Source organism: Caretta caretta, chromosome 3, assembly GCF_965140235.1.
Source record: "Caretta caretta isolate rCarCar2 chromosome 3, rCarCar1.hap1, whole genome shotgun sequence".
In the NCBI taxonomy this organism is placed as follows: domain Eukaryota; kingdom Metazoa; phylum Chordata; order Testudines; family Cheloniidae; genus Caretta; species Caretta caretta.
In genome coordinates this window covers 206,723,148-206,746,524 of record NC_134208.1, presented here as the reverse complement: position 1 = coordinate 206,746,524, position 23,377 = coordinate 206,723,148, and the positions used below count along the sequence as shown (strand labels likewise).

Sequence of the window (23,377 nt, the reverse complement as noted above, 5' to 3'; positions counted from 1 at the left end):
GAATACAGTGTACAATAATGCACAAAAATAAGGAAAGGAAAACCCTTTTTAAAACTGTTTTTCTACTTTTGAGTATTTTCAATATTAATGTTTAAACCCTCAGATGGAAACCTGGGCCCCATTAAAATCAATGGGAGCTTTGCCATTGGCTGCAATGGACCAGGATTTTGCCTTCAGTAGCTGGTAATTTCATTCTTTCTTAAATAAAGAGATATCCATTAATTAATGCAAAACTATGACAGAAAACAACACATGACACCGACCGGAACATTCAATTAATTGTGATTGCTATTTACTAAAACTTCTGAGTCATTCATGGCCTTAAAAGGACAATTAAAATAGTTTAAAATATTGTTGGGGAAATGAAGGCAGAAATAAATTGTGGCTGCCTGTAAATATCATTGCCCATGTAAGGGCAAATGATCAGCAAAATTACCTGAGGTATGTCCCCTTTATTTTGCTTAAATTAAACATTTTAAATATTTCTTAAATAAGTTCATTTAAGCTTCCTAATTGATCAGCATATACTTATTATTCCAGTATTTACCCACAGCCCACCACAATGCTAGGCTTTACCAAGAACAATTACAGCCCATGGTTTTTCCATCCTTGCCAAATATCCTGCAACCATCATATGTAAACAGACCCTGCAGATGTCTCAGGGCAAAATAAATGACTTCCGGATGTTAAGAAAAATAAATGAATTCATTCATTCATGCAAAAGTGAAGGGCACATTGTTTTCATCCTTCAAAAAACACAACACCCTATGTATCTTAAGGTATCAATGAACAACAAATTCATTCTATTATGACACAAGAAATCTAAAACAGACGAGAGTGCAAAACAAATTCATTTTCTTTTCTCCATGCTCAGATAAATGTTCTAATTTCTTATTAAGTCCCCTGACAATATAATTTTTGAAAGTATCTTTATGGTCAATTAGAATTCAAACCACACACAAACAATTTTTTCTGGTGCGTTCGCCGCTTAGTCTAACTTCTCAGATTAAGATGGTTTCCTTAGCTTTATCGTCTTCTGTAACAATGTGTGTAGAACGCATTTTGAGAACGTACTTTCAGCCAGGCTGCAGATGCACATAATCTCTGTATTCCCGCAATGAAACAGAAAAGGTAGCACTCTTTGCCAAGGAAACAGGAATAACTATTTAAACAAAAACCCAGCCTGTCATTTCCACTTTTCCTTTAAAAAAAAAGAAAAAATCAGACTAGAATATAAGATTGGAAACGCTGGCTGAAAACTGGACCCTAACTGGAATCTACAATTCAAAGTCAGGCAGCAAACAAGGACTAATGGAATCCAGTGGTCTGGCTCACTCCCCTCCTATTGGAAAACCCACTCCAGGAACTGAAGGGGGAGGAAATCACTGCATGATTTCCTCACATTTTTCTGCTAGGTGACAGAAGAGGCCATGGGACCAACTCCCCCAAACCTGCAGATCCCCTGAGATCCATGGTGACCCCCAGGGAATCAATAACCATTCAAAGCCATCACCTCAGCCATGGATCCATGGTGTCCAGACTCTCTGGCAAAAGGACTCATGCTACCAAGGATTATCCCTAAAGACATAATCTCCAGGATGCCGATCGGGGTGCCCCTATACCTACAGTGTGGGCTGTATTGTATTTCCTGAGGATTATACTACCTCTGTAGGGCATAGGGTTAAGGGGGAGTGAGATGTGTGGTCCTCTCAGCCCTACTCATTCTCACCCCAAACCAGCTCTCTGTGAGGCCTGGGAGAACAGTTAATTGACTTCAATAGGGACTCATCGAGCGAACAGGCGAGCAGGATTTGGACTCCCGTTCAACAAACCACCCTCCTTTACCAGAGCACTTACACATATACTTCAGATGAAACAATTTGGCTGACTTGGTACCGGGGTCCTGAGGGCCTGATCCTGAGAGGTTCTGAGCACCTGCAACTGTCCCTGGAGTCAGGCCTCCCATTTTACACCCCCAGAAATGGACATGTGTGAGCTGATAAAAGTCAAATGACCAATTCTGCCACCCTCACTCGTGCTCCTGACTCCAAGAGGAACCTTACTGACACCAGGGGAGCTATTTTCAGAGGCAGGCACTACTCAGAATGGACAAAGGGTGATGGAATTTGGCCTCACATCAATAGACTCCATTACCGTCTAGTTTTACACTGGTCAGTTCTTTGGAAGAATTAATAAAACAAGAATTCAAAGCTCAGCCCGACCGCTTGGTCATCAAGGATTAATTTTATTGCGTTAAGGGCCCACTTAGGGATTAATTTTAAGGATTAATTTTATTGCGTTAAGGGCCCACTTGCAAACACTTGGGGTCTGATTCTCATTTACACAGAGTGCCTTTTACACCACACTGGCAATGTAAATAGACCTTAAAGGGGATGTTTGTACAGCACCCTACACTGTGCAGCCCCAATCCCAACTGGAGGGACTTTGGACACAATATTATTATCATGATTGATAATAATAATATATTAATTGCCAATGACGTGTAGAGGGGGCCTAAGTGTAAATTAGAATCTGGCCCTTACTATAGTCCCATTGGACTACACTCAGCTTTCGGATTTACAACCTAATGTAACAAGTCTTCATTATATATCCCTGTTCCATAAAGTTTGTTCTCTCACGCACTTCCACACACCCATATAACATCACATGCCACCCATTACTTCCAACCTATTACAATTCCCCATTGGACAACTTATCCTGAACCAAAAATGTAGCAGTTAAACAAAATTGTGTTAATATTTCCAATATATTTACCCCTGGTTAATTCTTTCAATAAAAGATTCCCCCACAAAAACCAGCAAAACATATTGATGCTGAAGCTGAAGGTAAATTTATATGTGAAAGACACATCCTGATACAAACAGATTAATTCAAATAGTTTTAATCAGGGAATGTCACAGAGAATAAAAGAGTATTTACTTGGAAGGGAAACACTTTAAAGCAAAAATAACTTGGAAATATTAGCTGAGTTTGAAGGGGGTGCCATTCCATCCGAACAGAGTCAGAAATTAACATTTCTGCATTCTGCTAAGTACAGCAGACAGGAAACAATCAACAGGTACCATCATGCCATTGTGAAACAATGTACAAAGCATGTCCGGTATTAATATTAGACTCCTACTACCACCAAGTATTCTTAAATCAAAGGAACTCTTTAAGAAAACAAACCCAAACTATGCACCACAAATTAATTCAGATCACATCTTTAAATCCATTTTGAGCCAAGCCAGAAGTCCACCCCTTCCGTCAGCTGTTGACTTTCTAAGTGTCCCAGACAGCTGCATGTCTGTCTATAGCTCCCTGAAATGACTTGTCTTGCCCAGATTTCTTAAGACTGCTGACTTCTAATAGCACTCCCTGACAAAGGCTCCTCTTTGAGGAGGAGATATGCTAGGCTGCCAGCCAGGATGCTGCAGAGTTCAGGGGCCAGGACCAGGCAGTGCAATCGTCCCTGACTGCCTCTTTAAAACCATGTCACGCTCATGTGACAACTGCTCCTCTGTGCTTGTTTGAACTGTCCCTCCCAATTAGTGGTAATAAGTGACTCTGTAAAGATGAGCAAACATAGTGCATTCATTAGCCCTCGCCAGCCCCCACCGCCCCCCTCCTTCCTGGCCAATCAGTCCCAGAAAATCCCCAGGGCACAACTCAGTTAATACTTGGAGGAAGCTAAACACATCTTGTTTGGAGTGAACAAGTGCTGGCAAAAGGCAAATTAATGACAAGTCATTTGAAGAGTTTGCCTGAAATTATTTTATTCTGTCCACCCACTGAAGAATTGATTATTCTCTGTGTGAAAATATGTCTGAATCAATAAGCTAAAAGCTAAGAGAAAGGAAGGCATGCTCCAACCCCATTTATTTAATCCACTTTTTTTGAGGCATGGCACATAATTTACAGGGCAGAAATTACTAAGCCTTTTCAGAGCAAGAACTAATGACAAGTTCTGGAAAACCTGTGCGATCATCCATCTCCCGGGTGAACTGCAGGCCTGTGCATTCGCCGATCACTATCTCAGCTGTAGTGAAGACTTCCAAGTCACTTATAACATGCCCTCCGACAGTCTTCCCATCCTTATCAGACAGGCAGATGTGGAGATGAGGTGCTTTGTTCAGGGTTCCCACCAAGGAGACGATTTCAAACCTCTCATTTAGATGAATAATCTAACAACAATTAAAACAGCAGAACTGGACGTCAGTTGCCAACATGGTGTACATTGCTTTATTCACATTCTGGTATCAAGGACATCTCAATAGGTTGACACACATTCATTCTAGGTTTCAGAGTAGCAGCCGTGTTAGTCTGTATCCGCAAAAAGAAAAGGAGGACTTGTGGCACCTTAGAGACTAACCCATTTATTTGAGCGTAAGCTTTCGTGAGCTACAGACTCCAACGAGAGACTGCTGAATTGGAATTAATTTGCAAACTGGACACCATTAAATTAGGCTTGAATAAAGACTGGGAGTGGATGTGTCATTACACAAAGTAAAACTATTTCCCCATGTTTATTTCCCCCCCTACTGTTCCTCACACGTTCTTGTCAACTGCTGGAAATGGCCCACCTTGATTATCACTACAAAAGGTTTTTTTTCTTTCCTGCTGGTACTAGCTCACCTTTCCTGATCACTCTCGCTACAGTGTGTATGGTAACACCCATTGTTTCATGTTCTCTGTGTATATACAATCGCCCTACTGTATTTCCCACTGCACGCATCCGATGAAGTGAGCTGTAGCTCACGAAAGCTTATGCTCAAATAAATTTGTTAGTCTCTAGTGCCACAAGTCCTCCTGTTCTTTTTACATTCATTCTAGAATCTTAAGAAGAATCTGGCCCCTTTCAGAGACCCCAAAGTGGACATCCAAAAATGGAGACACCTCAGTTTACTAGTCACTTTTGGAAAGGCGGGTCAGTATACCTAACAGAAGCTCTACTGGTATATATTCAAACCATTTGAAATAACCACCTGAAAAAGAGTACTGAGAGTTGCTTTGGGTCAGATGATCATAGCGGGGATACAATAGGTGAGTAACCATGCATGCAAATAGGCAGTGTGGTATACAGATATAGGGGTCTGAGAGTGCAACAGATGTGTAAGCAATTTAGCAGGCACAGCTGTTGGCTTTGCTTAGGAAATACAGGTCTTCATGTTTCAGCTCCCCTAGCAGTCAGGTAAGTCACCCCTGGGGAAGCTGAATGAGTGGGGGAATGTGTGGAGCGGCAACGCCAGAGAGTAGCATAGAGCGTTAGAATTCTTTTTGTGGAAGCACTTAACATTGGGGGGGGGGGAATCACTAGAATGTTGGAATTCAGCTGCCAGAAGTGGAGCGACATGGGAAAGCACCATAATATCTTGTTTTCCTTTGACCTGCCAGCTTGACAAGTACTTGGACTCTTTGGATTACTCAGGCCTAGACCTGGCATAATTCCAGGTATGCATGACAATTTGCCATCACAAAATGCCTTTGATACAAAGAATTCAAAGTGCCTCCCAGACATCACTGAACTACTGGAAGCCTCCCAGCAACACGGGGAGGTGCGGAAGCCCTGAGACTCCCATTTGACACTCAAGGAACCCGAAGGCCAGAGTGGTTCTAACTTATTTAAGATCACACAGGAAAGAGAGTGCCCAGGCTGCAGCTCCGCATCTTAACAAGTCCATTCTTCCTCAGAGGTGTAGTCGCCTCTCTGCCACTGGTTTGTCATTTCTGGGTGCTTTGGGGGATGGAAAGTGACAGGTGAGTAATCGGTGAGGTACCCCTTTGAAAATCTTCTGCATGCTCCACAGAACCCTGAATTTTCTAGGACATTAAACCCTTTTGCCTTCCAGACTCTTTCTTGCAGCTGTCATTCGTCTTTGAGGGGGGTGGATGGGAAACCTTTGGAAAACATCAATATCACTCTTTCATTGTCAAAAGGAATCACAGTTGAAGGACAAAAGATGCATTCCCTGCCCCAGAAGCGCCTGTCATTCATGGACAGGAGAGCCAAAGAGTGGGAATTATACTGGGTCTCCTGAATGGAAATGCAGAGAACTACCATTAAAATACCAACCGAGCGATCTTTAGTGTTCTTGTAAACAGCTTCTGTTGCAACTGTAACTTAGATGGAAACAAAAGAGCATTCCCAGCTTGTTCAAACACCAAGTTTTTAATCATTATTCACATATAGTCTCTGTTTATATTGCCAACAAAGGAACTTTTCAGCAACATGGGAAAGATGCTGTTCAACAAATTTGCACTTACGGGAAACTCAGGGTCTTGGAATAGTTTGTTGCACTGCATGGACATTATATACACACATGCACAGGCATGCATACACCCACGTGCACACACCACTCACATTTTAGAAACTGACTAATGATTTTGGGTGCTGCTGCTTCGGAGTGCTCTGCCTGAGACTCACCTCAAAGGGCTCTGATTTTTAAAGGACAGGTGCCCAGCGCTTTCTGAAAATCAAGCCCCATTAGTGGGCACCAAGTGGGGCCCCTCAAATACCCAGACACTCAAAATCACTAGCCCCTTTTAAGTAGGCTTGTACATTTGTCTCTTCCAGTAGATTTATTAACAAAGGGGAAGCCCACATGACTCAGACCTGGCTTAGAAATAATGCACAATTGTTGTATAATCCCCAATTTTTACATTGATTTTTCCTTGGTTCCATGTAGCATAAAACTCCCATGGCGACATAGTCCTGGAGCAAATATGTTAGATTCAAGGGTAAGCTCTCACTGATTTAAAAACAAACAAACTCCCATTCACTGATCTCTCCTCCATACAATAAACAGCAGGGCATTTATGTTTTTTTTAAATCTAGAAAAAGTAGCATTTTTAATGATCAATTATTGTTATTTTTATTATGAACAACAATATAAAGACTTTGGGTTCTACTCCCAGCTCTGCAAAGGTCTGTCTACACCACAGTTAAAAACCGGTGGCTGACCCATGCCAGCTGACTTGGGCTAGCAGGGTTTAGGCTCAGGGACTGTTTAATTGCAGTGTAGATATTCAGGCTAGGGCTGGAGCCTGCGCTCAGGGACCCTCCCCCATTGTGGGCTCCCACAACGCAGGCTCCAGCCCATGCTGACTCAGGCCAGCCGTGGGTTTTTAATTGCAGTTCGGACATACCTCAAGTGACCAAAGTGAATGGACTTTGGGTCAGACCAGAAGTGAAAAAAATGTACATTGCCTAAGGCCCCATCTCAGGAAGCCAGCCAGTGGGTCCTGTTGCAGAGGGCATTTCCTTTAACTTTGGGGAGCCAGAGGTGGCACAGAAAGAACCCATCCCATGCAGCCACTGCTGGTTGCAGGTTTTCTGGCCAGTACCTCTGTTCCGTGGCCTGACAGGACTTGGCTCGTAGCTCTGAAGGGACAGCCCAGCAATCTTGGCCACAGAGACACTTCCCCCTTCTATAAATACTAACAGGAAGACATTTTATTGTTCACATAAGCCCGTTAATGGACCCAGACACATGATCGAAATGTCTATTTATAGTTTAAGAAACATCCTTGAATATTGAACTAGTACCATCTAATTTACCTCAATGCTTAATTAAACACACAGCAATAAAGATAACACACTTACTGAGAAAATATGGTTTATGGGCTATGGCTAGACATAGAACAGAACAGATTTAGAGATCTGCTTGCCGTGCTGCACTGAGGGCCTGATCCTCAGCTGCATCAACTTGAGGGAAGCTATGCCAGTTTACACCTGCTGAACATCTGGCCCTTAAACTTCACCATGAGTTAATCGGGAACAGAATACATCTCCAGGAAAGCTCTGTGCACACATCAATTTATGCATATGCATTGCTAAGACATCACTACATGTGTCAGGTACCTGATTAGTATTCGAAGCAGTGGCGTTGGCCAGTCTCAGCGTTGCTTTGGTGATGCTTCCCACACAAGTCATGACAAATGGAGCTTTTAGCTTCTTATCTTCTACAAATTTTAACAAAGAGGTGACAATGTCTTCCCCAGGCCCCAAACGGAGGGCATAAACAGAAAAGGCACTAGGTCCAGCCTGTGTAGAAGAGAAGTTTACAATGGTAATAGCTCGTACTTGACTTCCTTAATAAATCTATCCTTTATAGCCTAGTTTCAGTGGGTCAGCAGAGTACATCAGAATATGTTAGTAAATCCATTTTTATTGCATGGTCTTCGAGCAGCCCTCTTTCTGTGATATTATCTCTCATTTTGAAGCAAGTGTTAATTGTATCTCCTCAAGGCTCCTTGTGCTAGGCACAGTCCAAACACATAGTCCCTAAGAATTTACAGTCCAAATAGACAAGATAGTCAAAGGGTGGGAGAAAAAGAAGTACTGTCATCCCCACTTTGCAGACAGGAAACTGAGGCACAAAGAAATTAAGTGACTTGCCAAGGCAACAGAGTGAGTCCATGGAAAAACCAGGACTTGAACCAGACCTCCTGAGTGCCAGCCCAGTGCCTCCACCATAAAACCAACCTTCCTTTCAGAGATGCACCCAGTGATGCCTCATGTTTCTGGAGCTGCTAGTAGCTCCTCAAGGTTCTGCACGCTGGGCAATATCCACACACAGCTCTTGGGGCTGCTGATAAATAACAGGTGGCTTCCAGTGTTATGGCGCAGCATCAGGAAAGTCGGGCACTGCATGGCTTCTCTCTCCGCTTCCCCAGGGAGACTTGCCTCTCCTGGTCTTGAAACAAAATGGATGATTTTTGTGGCTGCATTTCAGACAGACTGAAAGGGGTTATGGAGAGAGTCCAGCAGGCTAGAGAGGAGGAAGCTGCCGTAGGAGATTATAGTCAGAACCACAGTGGGAATGGAATGGACTGCCTACATAAGGCTCAGCTAGGCAGACAAATAATGCACAGTGTCTGGGGAGGCAGCATCATGATCAGCTTGCATATTCCTGGAGGTATTGGTTGAGTTTGGCAAAGCTGACCTAGGGGATTTAGTCACCAAACTGCCACAGCAATGAATGAGCATTGCACAGCTGAATCCACCAGTGGACTTTGAAAATCTCAGTAATGGCCCTAAATGTTGGTTATGTAGTCCAGATTCCTTTGGTTTTAGGCCAAGATTGTCACTTGCCAGATGCCTGCACAAAGCAGCGACACCCCCTGTTTAAACCCGCGTGTGGGCTACCTGAACCTGGCAATCCGATCAGACAGGAGTAAGCGGGACTACACGGCTGCACACTTTCACCCCAGAGCAGATGGTCAGAGAGGGGCAGAGCCTCAGGCCAGCACAGGTGAGCCAGCCATGAGCATAGGTCAGTGCTGATATCGATCCGCAGCAAACTGCTACTCTCCCAGAGCAAGAATGAGTGGGGAGAGAATTGCATCTCAGAAGGGTGTCGCTAGCAGAGCTGTTTCATCTGAAACAGCTTTTAAAAAATGGTTAAAGATTCCATGAGAAATTTCCATTTTTTTAAACTAAACTTTTTTGGCGGGGGATAGAAAAACATCAGCTAAAAACTTAATATTTGTCATATTTTGGCCACTGAAATTCAAAGAATTTTCAGTGTTTGGGTTTGGATTTTTTTTATGAAATGTTTTTTGACAGAAACAAAACTGTTTTTCTTTTCATTTATGTTTTTCACAAGAACAAAGCACATTTCCCAACCTCCCCTGGTGTCTAGTCACAGCGCCACCCAGGGCTACTTCTGAGAGAGAGAGCGCAGCGTCTGGACTGGGCTGTATCTAACGGCACAATCTAGTCTTTTCATCTGTTGTATTTTGCATGGTATAAAGAACAAGGAGCATGGAGGCCAGAATCATAAAGTGAAAAATGGTGGGACTAGGGTACTGATTTCTTTAGTTACCTGCCTTCCATGGTAACAGGCACACATCCCCATATGTGGCAACAATGTAAGCTAGTTTTATTACTCAATAAAATATTTGAAACAAAATAAATGGTTTTATCCTACACTATATCTCCTCAAATAATAATGTACCGACTTAAAAAGAAAACCAACCAACATTCACATTCTATGCCTGAGTTTTATTTTCGGTCCCGGAGGATGGCAAACCAGGCATTTCAATTTTGAATTCGAATACAGTAACTATAGTTCTCAGAGAGTTTGAACAAATGCCAACAAAACAAACCCCAAATCAAATTTATTAGCTGGTGGAGATGTCCAACAATTTTACACAGTGACTTGATAAAGCCATCTGGGGATTCCTTTCAACATTAAGTGATTTAGAGCCCCTACAGAAACTTCATTGTCTGTTATAATATATAAAGAGTTTCTCAATATCAAGTCATGTTAAAACAGCAACAATTTGGTTGTTTGTTATTTTCAGTGTATATGTTTTGCTTTAATCTGGAAAGTTTCTCAGCCCCCACCCCCCCACCCCCGCCCCGATATCTAGAGTCCTGCAGAGAACTATAAAGGGACAAAGTGAAAATTAACTAAGACTTGCAGCCTGTGTTTTTAAAGAGCTACCTAACATTCGATCGCAACCTTGAGACAATCCCTGGGAATCTGTGTACATCTGCAGAAAAGGAAACAGGTCTGCCTCCCCATTATGATTAGTTGTTAAATGCCAGCAATAGGCTCAGTGTTGTACAAAGCACAAAACTAAAGAGAGTCCCTGCCCAGCCTATGGGGGTGGGCCAATGACCAATAAATCAGTCAGAGTCTTTTTGTTGCCATTCATCAGGTGTCAGATCAAGCCCCATTTGTATCATGATGGTTTATGTTCCATCTTAATTGAAAAAAACATTAATTTACAGTCAATGTGTTTGTATCTACATATATTCATGAACAATAAGATTTGGATAAGATTTGGATAAGTGCTCACCTCCACGAGAGGCATATAGCTCTTACCGGTGATTCTTTTGCGGTGATGTGCAAGTGGAGACATGTTCTTCCTGTGTAAACAGCTTTTAACTTCCAGAGGATATCCCACAGTGCCTAGGATGACCACTCTGGTCAGCAGCTCTGCTGTTCTGACACCAGGTAAACAGATGTCCGCCCCTCCCCCTGTAAAGCCCCAGGAACTTTGAAACTCCCTTTCTTGTTTTGTTTGCAAGTGCTCATCTGGCCAAGTGACCATGGCTGCTTCACAGAGCAAATGATCCTCCACTTGGACCCTGTGCTCACCCCTGCCTTTCCCACAAGACCTATAGTCAAACTGGAGAGAGCTGCACTGTGGGATAGCTGCCCTCAGTGTGCTGCTCTCATCCACGATGGAAATGCTGAAAACGTGAACACTCTCTGACGCCTATGGAAGTGAGTGAGTACACAAACCAGCGCTTTTCTTTCACCCATTCCCTATCACCGGTGAAATTGACAGCGCAAAACCTCTTCAAGTGTAGACATAGCCTAAGAACATAAGAATGGCCCTTCTGGGTCAGAGCAATGGTCGATCTAGCCCTGTATCTTGTCTCCGACAGTGGCCAGTACAGACCTTCAGGGAGTATACAGAACAGGGCAGCTGAAGTGATTAACTCCATCTTTCTCTCCCAAGGTCTGGCAGTCAGATGGTTAGGATTGCCCTAAACTTGTGGTTGCATCACCAATCATCTTGGCTTATAACCATTGATGGATCTATCTTCCATGAACTTATCTAGTTCTTTTTTTAAACCCAGTTCTACTTTTGGCTATCACTACATCCAATGGCAATGAGTTCCACGGGTTAATTGTGCACTGTGTGAAAAAGTACTTCCTCTTGTTTGTATTCAAGCTGCTGCTGCTTAATTTCATCAGGTGACTCCCGGTTTTTATTTTGTGGGAAAGGCTACCTAAGGCAGATAGTTTTATCTTCAAACAATGCTGACAAAACTGTAAAGCTATTAAAAATAGAAACAATTTAAGAACCAGGGATGTTCTAAATATGTACTAGGAATATGACAACTAATCTGTGATTCCTGTCCTAATACCTACAACGTGTTCATATGTCTATGACTTTAGAAAAGCAGAATAGCAAACATTTAAAGTGGCAATCAGCACAGGGCAGTGGCCATATAACTTAGGGTGTGTCCACCCTGGCACAGTTACAGCGCTGGCAGTTACAGCACTGCTCAGAGAGCGCTGAAGGGAAACCGCTGTTGTGTGTTCACACTGTCAGCTGCCTGCGCAATAACGTGTTCACACTTGCAGCGGTATTCGGAGCAGTGCACTCTGGGCAGCTATCCCACTAAGCATCTCTTCCTCTTCTGCCACTAAGAGTTGTGGGAAGGCGGAGGGGGTCGCGGGGCATCCTGGGTCCTGGCCCAATGCCCCATGATGCACTGCTTCGCATCCCAGCAATCTCTGTGCTTCCGTCCACATTTGGCGCCATCTTTCAACGGTTTGTGCACTGCGCGCTCTGCCTCTTTGGTCCGCAGGAATGGATCCCGCACTGTTGACCAATATGCTGCTCGCTCTGACTAACACGTCACGAGTGGCAGTGGAGTTATTCCTTAAACTGCAAAGGCAAGAGGAGTGCAACATTGATCTCGCCATGCATAGTAGCTACAACACAAGATTGCTCATTGCATTCATGGAGGTGCTGACCACAGTGGAACGCCGTTTTTGGGCCCAGGAAACAAGCACTGAGTGGTGGGATCACATTGTCACACATGTCTGGGACGACGACCAATGGCTGCAGAACTTTTGGATGAGGAAAGCCACATTCATGGGACTGTGTGATGAGCTCGCCCCAGCCCTGCGGCGCAAGGACACGAGAATGAGAGCTGCCCTGATGCTGGAGAAGAGTGTGGCAATTGCACTGTGGAAGCTGGCTACTCCAGACTGCTACCGATCGGTCACCAACCAGTTTGGAGTGGGAAAGCTGACCGTTGGACTTGTGTTGATGGAAGTCTGCAGGGCCATTAATCGCATCCTGCTCTGAAAGACCGTGACTCTGGGCAACATGCGTGACATTGTGGATGGCTTTGCACAAATGGACTTCCCTAACTGCGGAGGGGCGATAGACGGCATGCATATTCCAATTCTGGCACCAGACCACCTAGCCACCAAGTACATTAATAGCAAGGGGTATTTCTCAATGGTTCTCCAGGCACTTGTGGATCACCGTGGGTGTTTCACGGACATTAACGCAGGCTGGTCCAGAAAGGTGTATGACTCATGCATCTTTCGGAACACTGGCCTGTTCAGGAAGCTGAAAACAGAGACTTTCTTCCTGGACCAGAAGATCACCGTAGGGGAAGTTGAAATGCCCATTGTGATCCTGGGAGACCCTGCCTACCCCTTAATGTTGTGGCTTACGAAGCCATACACGGGGCACCCTAACAGCAGCAAGGAGCGGTTCAACAACAGGCTGAACAAGACTGCAGAATGACTGAGTGTGCTTTTAGCCATTTAAAGGCTCGCTGGCGCTGCCTATATGGGAAGCTGGACCTGGCCAATGACAATATTCCTATGCTTATAGCCACATGCTGTATGCTCCATAATATTTGTGAAGGGAAGAGTGAAAGCTTCACTCAGGGCTGGACTGTTGAGGCTCAGGGCCTGGAGGCTGAATTTGAACAACCAGAGACCAGGGCTATTAGAGGGGTGCAGCATGGGGCCATAAGGATCAGGGATGCCTTGAGGCAGCAATTTGAAGCTGAAAGCCACTAATATTTGTTGCTATGCTCGGGAGTGCAGTGCTTGTAATGCTAGGAGGTGATTGTGATTGGTGCAGACGATGCAATATGAAGGTTTAAGATAATTGTTGCTTTGCAGGGCTCTGTTTGCTTTCAATTAATAGAATAAAGATTGCTTTCAAACCAACACAACTATTTTATTAAAAAACAACAACTGGAGGAGAGAGACAAACAAAAAAACACATCAGCACTGAGGGGGATGCAGAAGGGAAGGTCCCAGGAGGCAGTGGGGTCCCAGGACGGTTAAAGATTTGTGTATGTCCAGGGAGCATATCCAAACTTCTCCTTTAGAGTACAGGGCTAAACTGAAGAGAGATGGTATTGAGTTCAGTGGGTACTGGGGGTCTGCAGTGCTGGACTGTGACAGGGGATGAGTGGAATGCCATGGGTACAGACTGGAGCCAGGAGGTTGATAAAAGTGTGTTGGCGGTGTCTGGGGGGCGCATGGGAAAGAGTTTTGCGACAGCGGCTGCAGGGGAGCGGGCATGGAGCTGCTTAGTTTGCAGTGTTAGTATCACCTGGAGCGTGTCCACTGGGTGCTCCATAACGTTAAAGAGCTGCTCCATGGCTTCGTTCTGGCACGCCGCTTTCTCCTTTTGGTCCCTCTTCTCCCTGTCCCGCCACTCCTTCAATTCCTGTTTTTTCGGCCGCAGAGTGCATCATAACGTCATGCAGAAAGTCCTCCTTAGCTTTTCGTGGCTGCTTTCTAATTCTGCGCAGTCATTCAGCCAGCGATATCAAAAAGGGAGGCTGGGCTCCCAAGGTCATCTCTGTGAAGCCAAAATGCAACATTTCACAGAAGCAGTATTGTTTGCAACACACAGAACACTGATTCTGGGGTTTAAGACACAGCCAGTACTCTCACACCTGTCGCTAACTGGCTGACCCCAGGGAAGCACACATGAGCCACAAGACCCCCAAATGAGTAGTCGCAGGGGCAGGGTAAATCAGTGTTCCCAGACCCTGCTGTACACTGGGCATGTGACTCTTGGGGAGAGCCAGCACTGTAGTGGGGGGCTGATAATCGTTTCTGTCAAAACACTTTCCACAGGCTGTGTTCATTATGGAAGATATCTCGCTGCTGAGGGTGAGCTGGGAATCAAGGGAGGGTCCTCTCCAAGCCTGTGGCTTCCGCCCTGGCCCCTATGTGGCTTGTCTGCATGCAGCAATGGTCAGCCCCCGTCCCCCACCCTGTGATGGCAAAGTGGTGCAGGAAAGTTACTGTTAATGGGGCAAGAAACAAAGCAGCTCTGCCAAAGAACCTGCAGCAGTGGATTGCCCAGTATCTCCATGAGAGTTTCCTGGAGATCTCTGAGGCAGATTCCCATGAAGTGAGGGAGTCAATCAACAGCCTGTTCCGCCACTCAGACTAGGCATGTGGTGGTACGCACATCACACAGACACAAGCCCACTTTCTGCAACCTTCCTGCCCCCAGCAACTCACTTCAGCAATTCCCAAAATCAAATCCACTTACCAGGGGCCTCCTCTCCTGTTTGTGCTTTGCCAAGCTCAGACAGCTGTGCCTGGCTAGCCTCCTCCGGGATAGAAAAGAGCTCCTGGCTGCATCTCTGACTCCAAGTCGTCCTCTGCCTCTGGGTCCCCATCCTTGTCCAAGATTTCCTTCTCCTGGCTTGGTCCACTCTTGATTGGCATGTGAGCCACTGAAGTATCCACAGTGGCCTTTGCAGTGGAGGTTGGGTCACCACCGAGTATCGCATACAGCTCTTTGTAAAACCGTCAGCTCGTGGGTTTGCCTCCCGCCCCTTGTGGTAGGCATTCTGCAGCTCCTTCACCGTGACCCTGCCCTGCAGTGTGTCCTGGTCATGGCCCCTTTCTGTCATGCATCATGAAATCTGTCCGTAGGTATCATAATTCCTACGGCTGGAGCGCAGCTGGAACTGGGCAGCCTCCTCTCCCCAAATGCCGATGAGGTCCAGCAGCTCGGCACTGCTCCAAGCGGGGGATCGCCTGGTGCGTGGAGCAGGCCTGGTCACCTGGAAAGACGCGATGAGACCACTGCATGCGTCACCGAGCAAACAGGAAGGGGACTTTCAACATTCCCAAGGAATGTACAGGATGGGGCCCACGGTTGGTCACCTGAGGGCAGGGCAGTAGAGTTCAAACCGATGACCAAAGAGGCGAGAACAGGCATTGTGGGACACCTTCCGGAGGCCAGTCGCAGCGCTGTAATCCACCAGGGTGTCTACACTGGCACCATGGCACTGTACCCCCAGTGCAGAACGCTGTGCGCCTCTTGACAGGATGGTTCTTTTACAGCGCTGCAACTGCACAGGGTCTGCGTACTAAGTGTCTTGGGAGTGTGTTCCCCTCCAGAGTTACAGCACAGAAAGCTACTTTACTGTGCAGAAACTTGCCAGTGTAGACGAGGTCTTAGAGAGAGGCACTATTCAAACTTCGATCAAGGCTTCCGTAGTCTTTATGTGTAGCAGTGAACAATGCTCCTGAATCCTCTGAGCAGTGCACCCTGGGGCAGTGACATTTGAATGATAGTGTAGACCACAATCCTCCTGCTCATTGGCCAGCTCCTTCTCAAGCAAGCGCAATTTAGAACAGCCTTGGAACAGCTCTGAGTCATGCAGTCGGACCTAAGGTGGAAGGAAGCATGAAGGTGGCTTAGGGCCAACTTTGCCTCCCCTTCCCTGAGCCACAGCAAAGCATGAGCTAAATACACAGCTCCCAGTTGAGCCTGGGGTTTTCAGGTTGACAAGGGCCAGAAACTTCAAATTGAAATTGCATTCACATAGTGTAGCTTTCCTGGTTTCTACTTTGCATAGGCTCAAAGTAGTTTTAAGTAAAAGTTAAAAACTGGAACAGAAATGGATGAACCCTCACTCTCTCGCTAATTGCCAGATTGGTGTCACACACTTTTAAAGTTATGTCATTCGCATTTTATTTAATAAAATATCTTTTTTATTTTATTTAATCAATTGTTGTACTTTCCTAAGCCCCAAAGGACAGCATGTCTTTTGATTGTTCACTCTCACATATAAAACATTTCACAAACCTGCAGGATAAAGTTCTTCATTTCAATTAGTGTATAGCGGATCATTAGCTAACTAATAAGACCAGTTTGCTGTCGCAACTATTTTCTAATTAAATGCAAAATGGAGATTTCTAACCCAGATGGTCAGTGATGCTACAGATTTGTTTAAATTTGGTATCACAGTAACAAACTACTAATTAGGGTTTGTAAATACGTTAATTCCCTCATGGCTTAGTTGTTAGTATTGCATACAACCAGTTTATTAAACCATCAATTGTGGCTGGCTTTCCGTGGGACTAACACATAATCCATTGATCGCATCCTGGTGCTAACTCATTTTGAAGGGATTCTGAACAAAATCATAAATGATGTCTTCAGTTTTACTCATGCATATTATTAATACATGTTTGACATCATATTTAGATAATGTTCTGCCTATGTTTTATGCAGCTATCCAGCAACTGGAAGCATCTATTATACAGAGGCTATTTAAGCAAATTTACATAGGCAAATCCTGACTATGCACTGACGTTCTATTCTTGTGTAAAGTTCAAATAAACGGATGAGGAGGTAGTATGGTGCAGTGGGTAGGGTGCTGGAGAAGGAATCGGGAGACCTCCATTCTATTCCTAGCACTGCCATGTGCTGTTCTATGAGTTATGCCAAATCACTTCTTTTCATTCCTATTTAGATTGTCTCCCAAGAGCTGACAGACTCTCATTTACTTTGTGTATACACAGCACCTAGCACAATGGGACCCGGATCTCAGTTGGGGCCTGTAAGTGCTACCGTAATACAAACAGAGAATGATACCACACGAGTAACGCCCAGAAGTCTGAGAGGACAGAGCCTGACACTGCTCCCCAATGGATTGTAGTAGCCTCCACAGCTGCTAACCAGGGGGACTTGGGCAGGGGGTCCAACTGGCCATGCCCTTGCACACTTTAACACGTGGTCCCATGAAGATTTTTTATGAGGCTGCTCCTGTAGATTCTCGGGGCAGCTGAGGCAAACAGCAAGAGAGTTTGCACCATGCCATAGGATATGTTGACACTGCAGCCTGCGATGTAATTTCCAGCCCCAGTAGATGTATAGATGCTAGCATTGACTGAGCTAGGGCATTAAAAATAGAAGTGTCGCTGCAACAGTGCAGGTGATGGCGTGGGCTAGCCGCTGTGGGGAGGGATAGCTCAGTGGTTTGAGCATTGGCCTGCTAAACCCAGGGTTGTGAGTTCAATCCTTGAGGGGGCCATTTAGGGATCTGGGGCAAAAATTGGGGATTGGTCCTGCTTTGAGCAGGGGGTTGGACTAGATGACCTCCTGAGGTCCCTTCCAACCCTGATATTCTATTCTATGATTCTAAGTATAATCCCATCCAAAACCCTGGGTAAGGACTCAGGATGGCTACCTGTGCCAGGGAGCCCCCCATCTCCACATTTGCTGCTTGGATTGTACTGAGCATGCTCAGTAACACTGCTGAAGCCGGCTGTCCTAACTCTGTCCCCCCAGCTCTCAGCCGGCACTGGTCATTTCTGAACCCATCCCACAACTACATATAGTCTTGTGGGAAAGCTCCAGAATAGGGAGCAAACCTGTCGTCCAAAGAGAACGTTATTCTTTCTACATAGGGTCTTATACCATGCTCATCACCATAGTATGCCGCTCCCCCCAAATCTGTCCTGTGTTGGGGAGAACAACTCCCTGCCCCTGTTTGTGAGTACTCCCAGGAAGAGAGAAAACCCTTTCCCCTACTGTAAGACAATGTATACAAGAAGAAGAAGCAGCTCATGTAGGACTTGAACCCACAATATGCACAAATGACGGGAGTGATGCACCACAGTGCACCTTTATAAAGCCCATCCCAGGCTGCTGTCTCACTAACACTGCCTGGTGATCTGAGACACCTTAAGCCTGTAAATCAATGCAGCTCCATCGAAGGCAATGGAGATATGCCCATTTTCACCAGCTGAGGATTTGGCCCTTCCAAATTTTAAAACCAAGGAAAAAGGAACGAATTCTATATGCTTGCAGAATTTTGGTTGGTTACCTATCCCCGCCCAAATGCTCATCGTATCGGATCCTGGCTTGGGATTCACATACTATACATTGCAGCTCCCATTTACTTAGGTGCACGTGCATCTCCAAAGGCTCACTGAATTTGATTTCAATGAACCACTCATTATAAGAACTGGAAAATATTAATCAGCAATATACTACTGTTATAATGTGCAGACTGAAAGAACCTTCACTGTAACAGCTCTACTGAATGCCTATAAAGTAGAGGATAAATGATAGATAACTGTGAATTGCAAGGTTATGTAAACATTGAGGGGGTTCAGAAAAATCCTATTAAACCATAAGAGAAAAGCATGGCTGATTTGTCACATCACCAGGACCCAAGAACGCATTAATAAATAGAATAATAGGTAATGAACCATGAAGTACAAGGTTATAGTGTCATTCTGTGGTGGGGAGCCAGTGACGATATAAACAATGAGGAAAAAAAGAGCTTTGTTGGTTTGTCACCAGATCCTTGAACTCCATCTTTTTATACCTATTTTTAATGAATACCTTGTCACCTCCCAGGCAGTCTTCTCCCAGATCCCGCATTCCTCCCCCTCCCCGCCCCCCCCTCCCGCCCATTCATCTGAAGTGCCCATGCTGGTGTTCTCCTTCTTCCTTTGTTAAACTTGGGACTTCAAGAGCTTTTCCCGTATGGTGAGCGCAGAAGTCAACTTTTCCTTTCGTATTTCCAAAGCATCACTGGATTGTTGGCTAGGTGGGGCAGAGGTTCAGTGTATTACAGGAGCGCCTACAGGCCCTGCCGCCCCTTTTGCTCTTTAAACAACAGACACATGAAGAAACCACACACAAGTTGGGTCCCAAATAACCAAGTTTACTAACGATACACAAACTTGCAAAGCCTACTTACACAGGCGCCGACTTTCTTCTTTGTGAGTGGAACCAGGGCTGCAGTTTTTACTTCAATGTAGATAGTCACGGTAAGGCCCCGATGAGAATGGAGAGGGCAGCGTTACCCTCTAGGCTGAGGTAACAACGAGCCATGCCTTTCCTCCATTAGCATTTTCCATTCAGATTGCTATCCCGATGTAAAAAAAGAACGACATTTTGCAGAGAAAATAGCCTGGGATCGGGGCTTCATTGTGCTCGGCACCATGCAAAGACGTAGTGGGAGACAGTCTCTGCTCAATGGAGCGCACAATCTAAATAGCCAAGACTGACAAAAGCAGCATTATTAGCTCAATTTTACAGATGGGGAACTGAGGCACAGAGAGAGCAAGGCCCAGATCCTCAAAGGTTTCAATGCAAATTAGGAGCCTAAATACTGTTGAGGACCTGGGGCGAAGTGACTAGCCCACGGTAACACAGGAAGTTTGTAGCAGAGGCAGGCATCCGAATTTCCTGAGTCCCAGACAACCACATTGACTGTAAGACCATTCTGCTAAAAAGTTAATGATTACTAAAGTGATGAGTTGTACGTAGTCTCAGGAAGCCATGAACGGCTGTTCATTTATTCGTACATAAAAAAGAAAGGCGAGTGAATACAGAAACAGAGCTGAAGCAGAAATCTGTAATTTGTAATACTTCCTCCCCCTCCACTCAGCCTAGGCCAGGAGAGCCGACCACCTAAATTCATGTGCAAAACGTCGTAGGTCTCTTCTCCCCAGAGTCCTACTATCTGTTCCCTGCCTCTAGCAGCATTAACATCCAAACAGGCTGCTCTGCCGGTTCTCTTTCTGAGGATTTAAATACAGCAAAATGTAACATGGATAATGCCACTGTCAGTAACAATTCTGTCTCCCCTTTTGCTGCATGTCAGAGCTAAGTATCCAAGAAGGGCTTGGATAATTCCCTTCTTTAATTTTCAGGCCAGCTAGCCACAGCCTTCTTTTACATAGCAGACCCATGTTTCATATGGCCCCAGTGTCTATACAAGCTCCTGACCAGTCATTTTGGCGGTGGAGGGCAGCGCTCCTCTGTCTCGACTCTCACTTCATGCAGTGAGGAGAGTTGTGCTGAACAGCCTCTGGAGGTAAGTGGAAATCAGCTAACTTTGGCACTCTTTGTCCCCTTTTCAACATCTAGCTTTGATTGAAATCCTTGGGCACTCAAGTGGTTGTTGACTTAATGGAGTAATGAGATATGCCCTTAAGTGAAGCTATTTCAGTGCCCATTCATCTTCTCCTAGAGCAGGAGATACAAGGGGAAAGTGTTTCTCCTCTAATCCTTGTTGGTTGTAATGGCTCAGCAGAACACAGGCTTGGGCCCAGCGAGGCATTCCTCAGGGTACAGAATATGTAGGCATTATCTCCACCCGGAGCTAACTTCAAAAGGGTCCAGAACAAACCTACCTTAGACCAATAAGAAATCTGTTCTGTTCAGGTTCTCTTACTACACCCATCACAATGGTATCTAAGCTCTTAAGAAAACCTTCTCCTGTCTTGCTGATGATAGTCAGATCCTGGTACATAAAGCATATACAAAGCATATAACTTTTTCTTTTCAAAAGGGTCTTGGCAACCTGTAGCAAGCAGTTAGAAGAATTGTCCTGGAATACCTCTGTGGGTGCAGCAGTACATTACGTGTGTCCTGGATACACAACATACCACTCTTCACTTTGCATGTTGTACCCTCGTAAGAAAGAAGCTTCATAAGATCATCAGGCAATTAAATTACTTTAAAAAGGCTTATCTCAGAAGAGCGAACCTCACTATTAGTCACCACAGCTATTCCCCCAGGTATCAGTATCCATATGGAAAGGCCCTTAAAAAACAACATTTCCTCAGAGTCCAAATAAATAACTCCCAATCACTCCCGATAAAGAAGGGTTTAAGAGCAAATATTGTCTAGGGTGTATAGCAGGGTTCTTGTACTCAGGACTCCTGGGTTCTGTTCCCCAGTGGGTCTCGGTCACTGACTGTCTATAACCTGAGGCAAAACAGTGAACATCAATTTGGCTCAGTTTACTTCCCAATGAAATGGGTATAATAAATAATAGTACTTAGTGATTTCACAGTGGTGTGGTGAGGGTTTAATTAATTGAAGCATGTGTGTTGATGAAGAATTCCATCCAAGGGTAAAAGATTGAGCACAGAGACAGCACTCTCAGTGTGTGCTTCGGGGTGCACGGCACCCCAAAGGGGGCAGAGAGGGCTGGGAGGCAGTGAAGCCATAGTTCTGTTCTCCCCACGCCATGTGGCAGATCACACTGGCCACAACTGAGGGCACAGGACTAAAGGATAGGGCCACATGAGCAGTTTAGCTGCACACTGGGATGTTCAGGGAAGGACTGCACCTCTGGCAGACACAATCCTTCTTTGAGCTCCCCTTGGAGCGATTTGGCTCCACGCTGCCCCCTGCTGGGAACATTTTGACCCCCAACTTTTTTTGTTTTTTGGGTTTTTTTGGCCATACCACCCTGTATTCTCTCATTCCACACACATAGCTGCCAAAAGGCACAGGCAGACAGAAAGGCATAGGTGAGGATTCTTCAGGGGAGGAATTTAATGAGACAGTTTTATCAGAAGGAAAGATATTACATTGCCTTAGGTAGATGTGCTCTGCTTCACTGGTTCTCTACAAAGAATTGAATCGATGCTTAAATCACATTTTCTCTTGCTTCCACGGTCAGCTCCATTTTTTTTTAATATGGCAGAAAAATCTATTTTTTCTGCTGAAAATTTTGTCCCAGATGGTAGAAAACCAAGGGAGTGGTGCTGGAAGGGGACAGCATCCTCTGGGGTCTGAACCAACGTGTTCAGTCAGAATTTTATAAATAGAAACAAATTCCACCTTAAAGTCAATGCCTGCTCTGAAAACTGACTTATAAAAATGGGATTCTATAGTTATTGTCTCTCACGATTAGCTCAACTGACAATTAAAAAACATTTTTCTAATTGCCAGTGCTGCAAATTCAACCTGGGATCTGAGCATCAAGCTGGGTTCTTTCTGGCCCAGGGGTCATCAGGAGTAATAAAGATTCTACAGGCTAGTTTCTGCCCTCAGTTATATCTGTCCAGATCCATTGTATTCAAATACTGTTCTTATATTATTTGTATTGATTTTTACCCTTGTCCCTTCTTTCCCTACCCCTTCTGTTGTCTGTTACATTCAGATGCTTTTCCTGTCTGATTTAGGTTGTAAGCTCTATGATCTAAATTAGACAAGCATGGAACGGCAAATGCATAGCACATTATAAATGTATAAGTCAAATCTTTCTCCTCCTCCTCCCCCCGCCTCAGAGAAATTGTGGGAGACAGACACATACTGACAGCAAAATTAATAATCAGCCCTGCAGTGCCAGGCATTGCAGTACCATTCACTTGACTACGCATGTAAGCCCCTGGGGGCAGAGGCTGTCTTTTTGTTCTGTGTTTGTACAGAGCCTAGCACAATGTGATCCTTGTCTGTGACTAGAGCTCCTATGTGTTGCGGTAATACAAATAATAATAGTAATTAGGGTATCATCTACTGCTTTCCTCTGCCAGGCTCTGTAACTTGATAAAGTTTGCAGGTTGTAGCCCTGATCCAGCAAAGTACTAAAGCATGCATATGTCTTTAGTCTCACTGACTTCAAGATAATAATACTTAGCTCTTATACAGTGCTTTTCATCCACAGATCTCAAAACACTTCACAAAGGAGGTCCCTGCATCATTCTCCTCATTTTATAGCTGTAGAAACTACGGCACAGCAAGATCAAGTGACTTATGCAAGGATGCCCGACCGGCCAAGGGGCAAAGCCAAGCATAA

At 44.9% G+C, this 23,377-nt stretch overlaps 1 protein-coding gene across 5 annotated transcripts in view; it reads right to left on the bottom strand.

The window, feature by feature from the left end:
• Positions 1-2,886: 2,886 nt before the first annotated feature.
• LOC125633321 (bifunctional protein GlmU-like) overlaps positions 2,887-23,377 on the bottom strand; it is a 130,784-nt gene continuing 110,293 nt past the window's right edge. For 4 of the 5 annotated variants that reach the window (XR_012667887.1, XR_012667888.1, XM_075127273.1 and 1 more), the window contains 2 exons: positions 7,862-8,044; positions 2,887-4,184 (listed from right to left, as the gene is read on the bottom strand). Coding sequence is in view for 2 of the 5 variants with exons in the window: in XM_075127273.1 (XP_074983374.1) it covers positions 3,933-4,184; positions 7,862-8,044 (435 nt within the window). In the remaining 3 variants the exon portion in view is untranslated. Of the gene's footprint in view, positions 4,185-7,861; positions 8,045-19,537; positions 19,557-23,377 lie in introns of those variants that run through there. The other variant, XR_012667889.1, reaches the window with a different exon arrangement.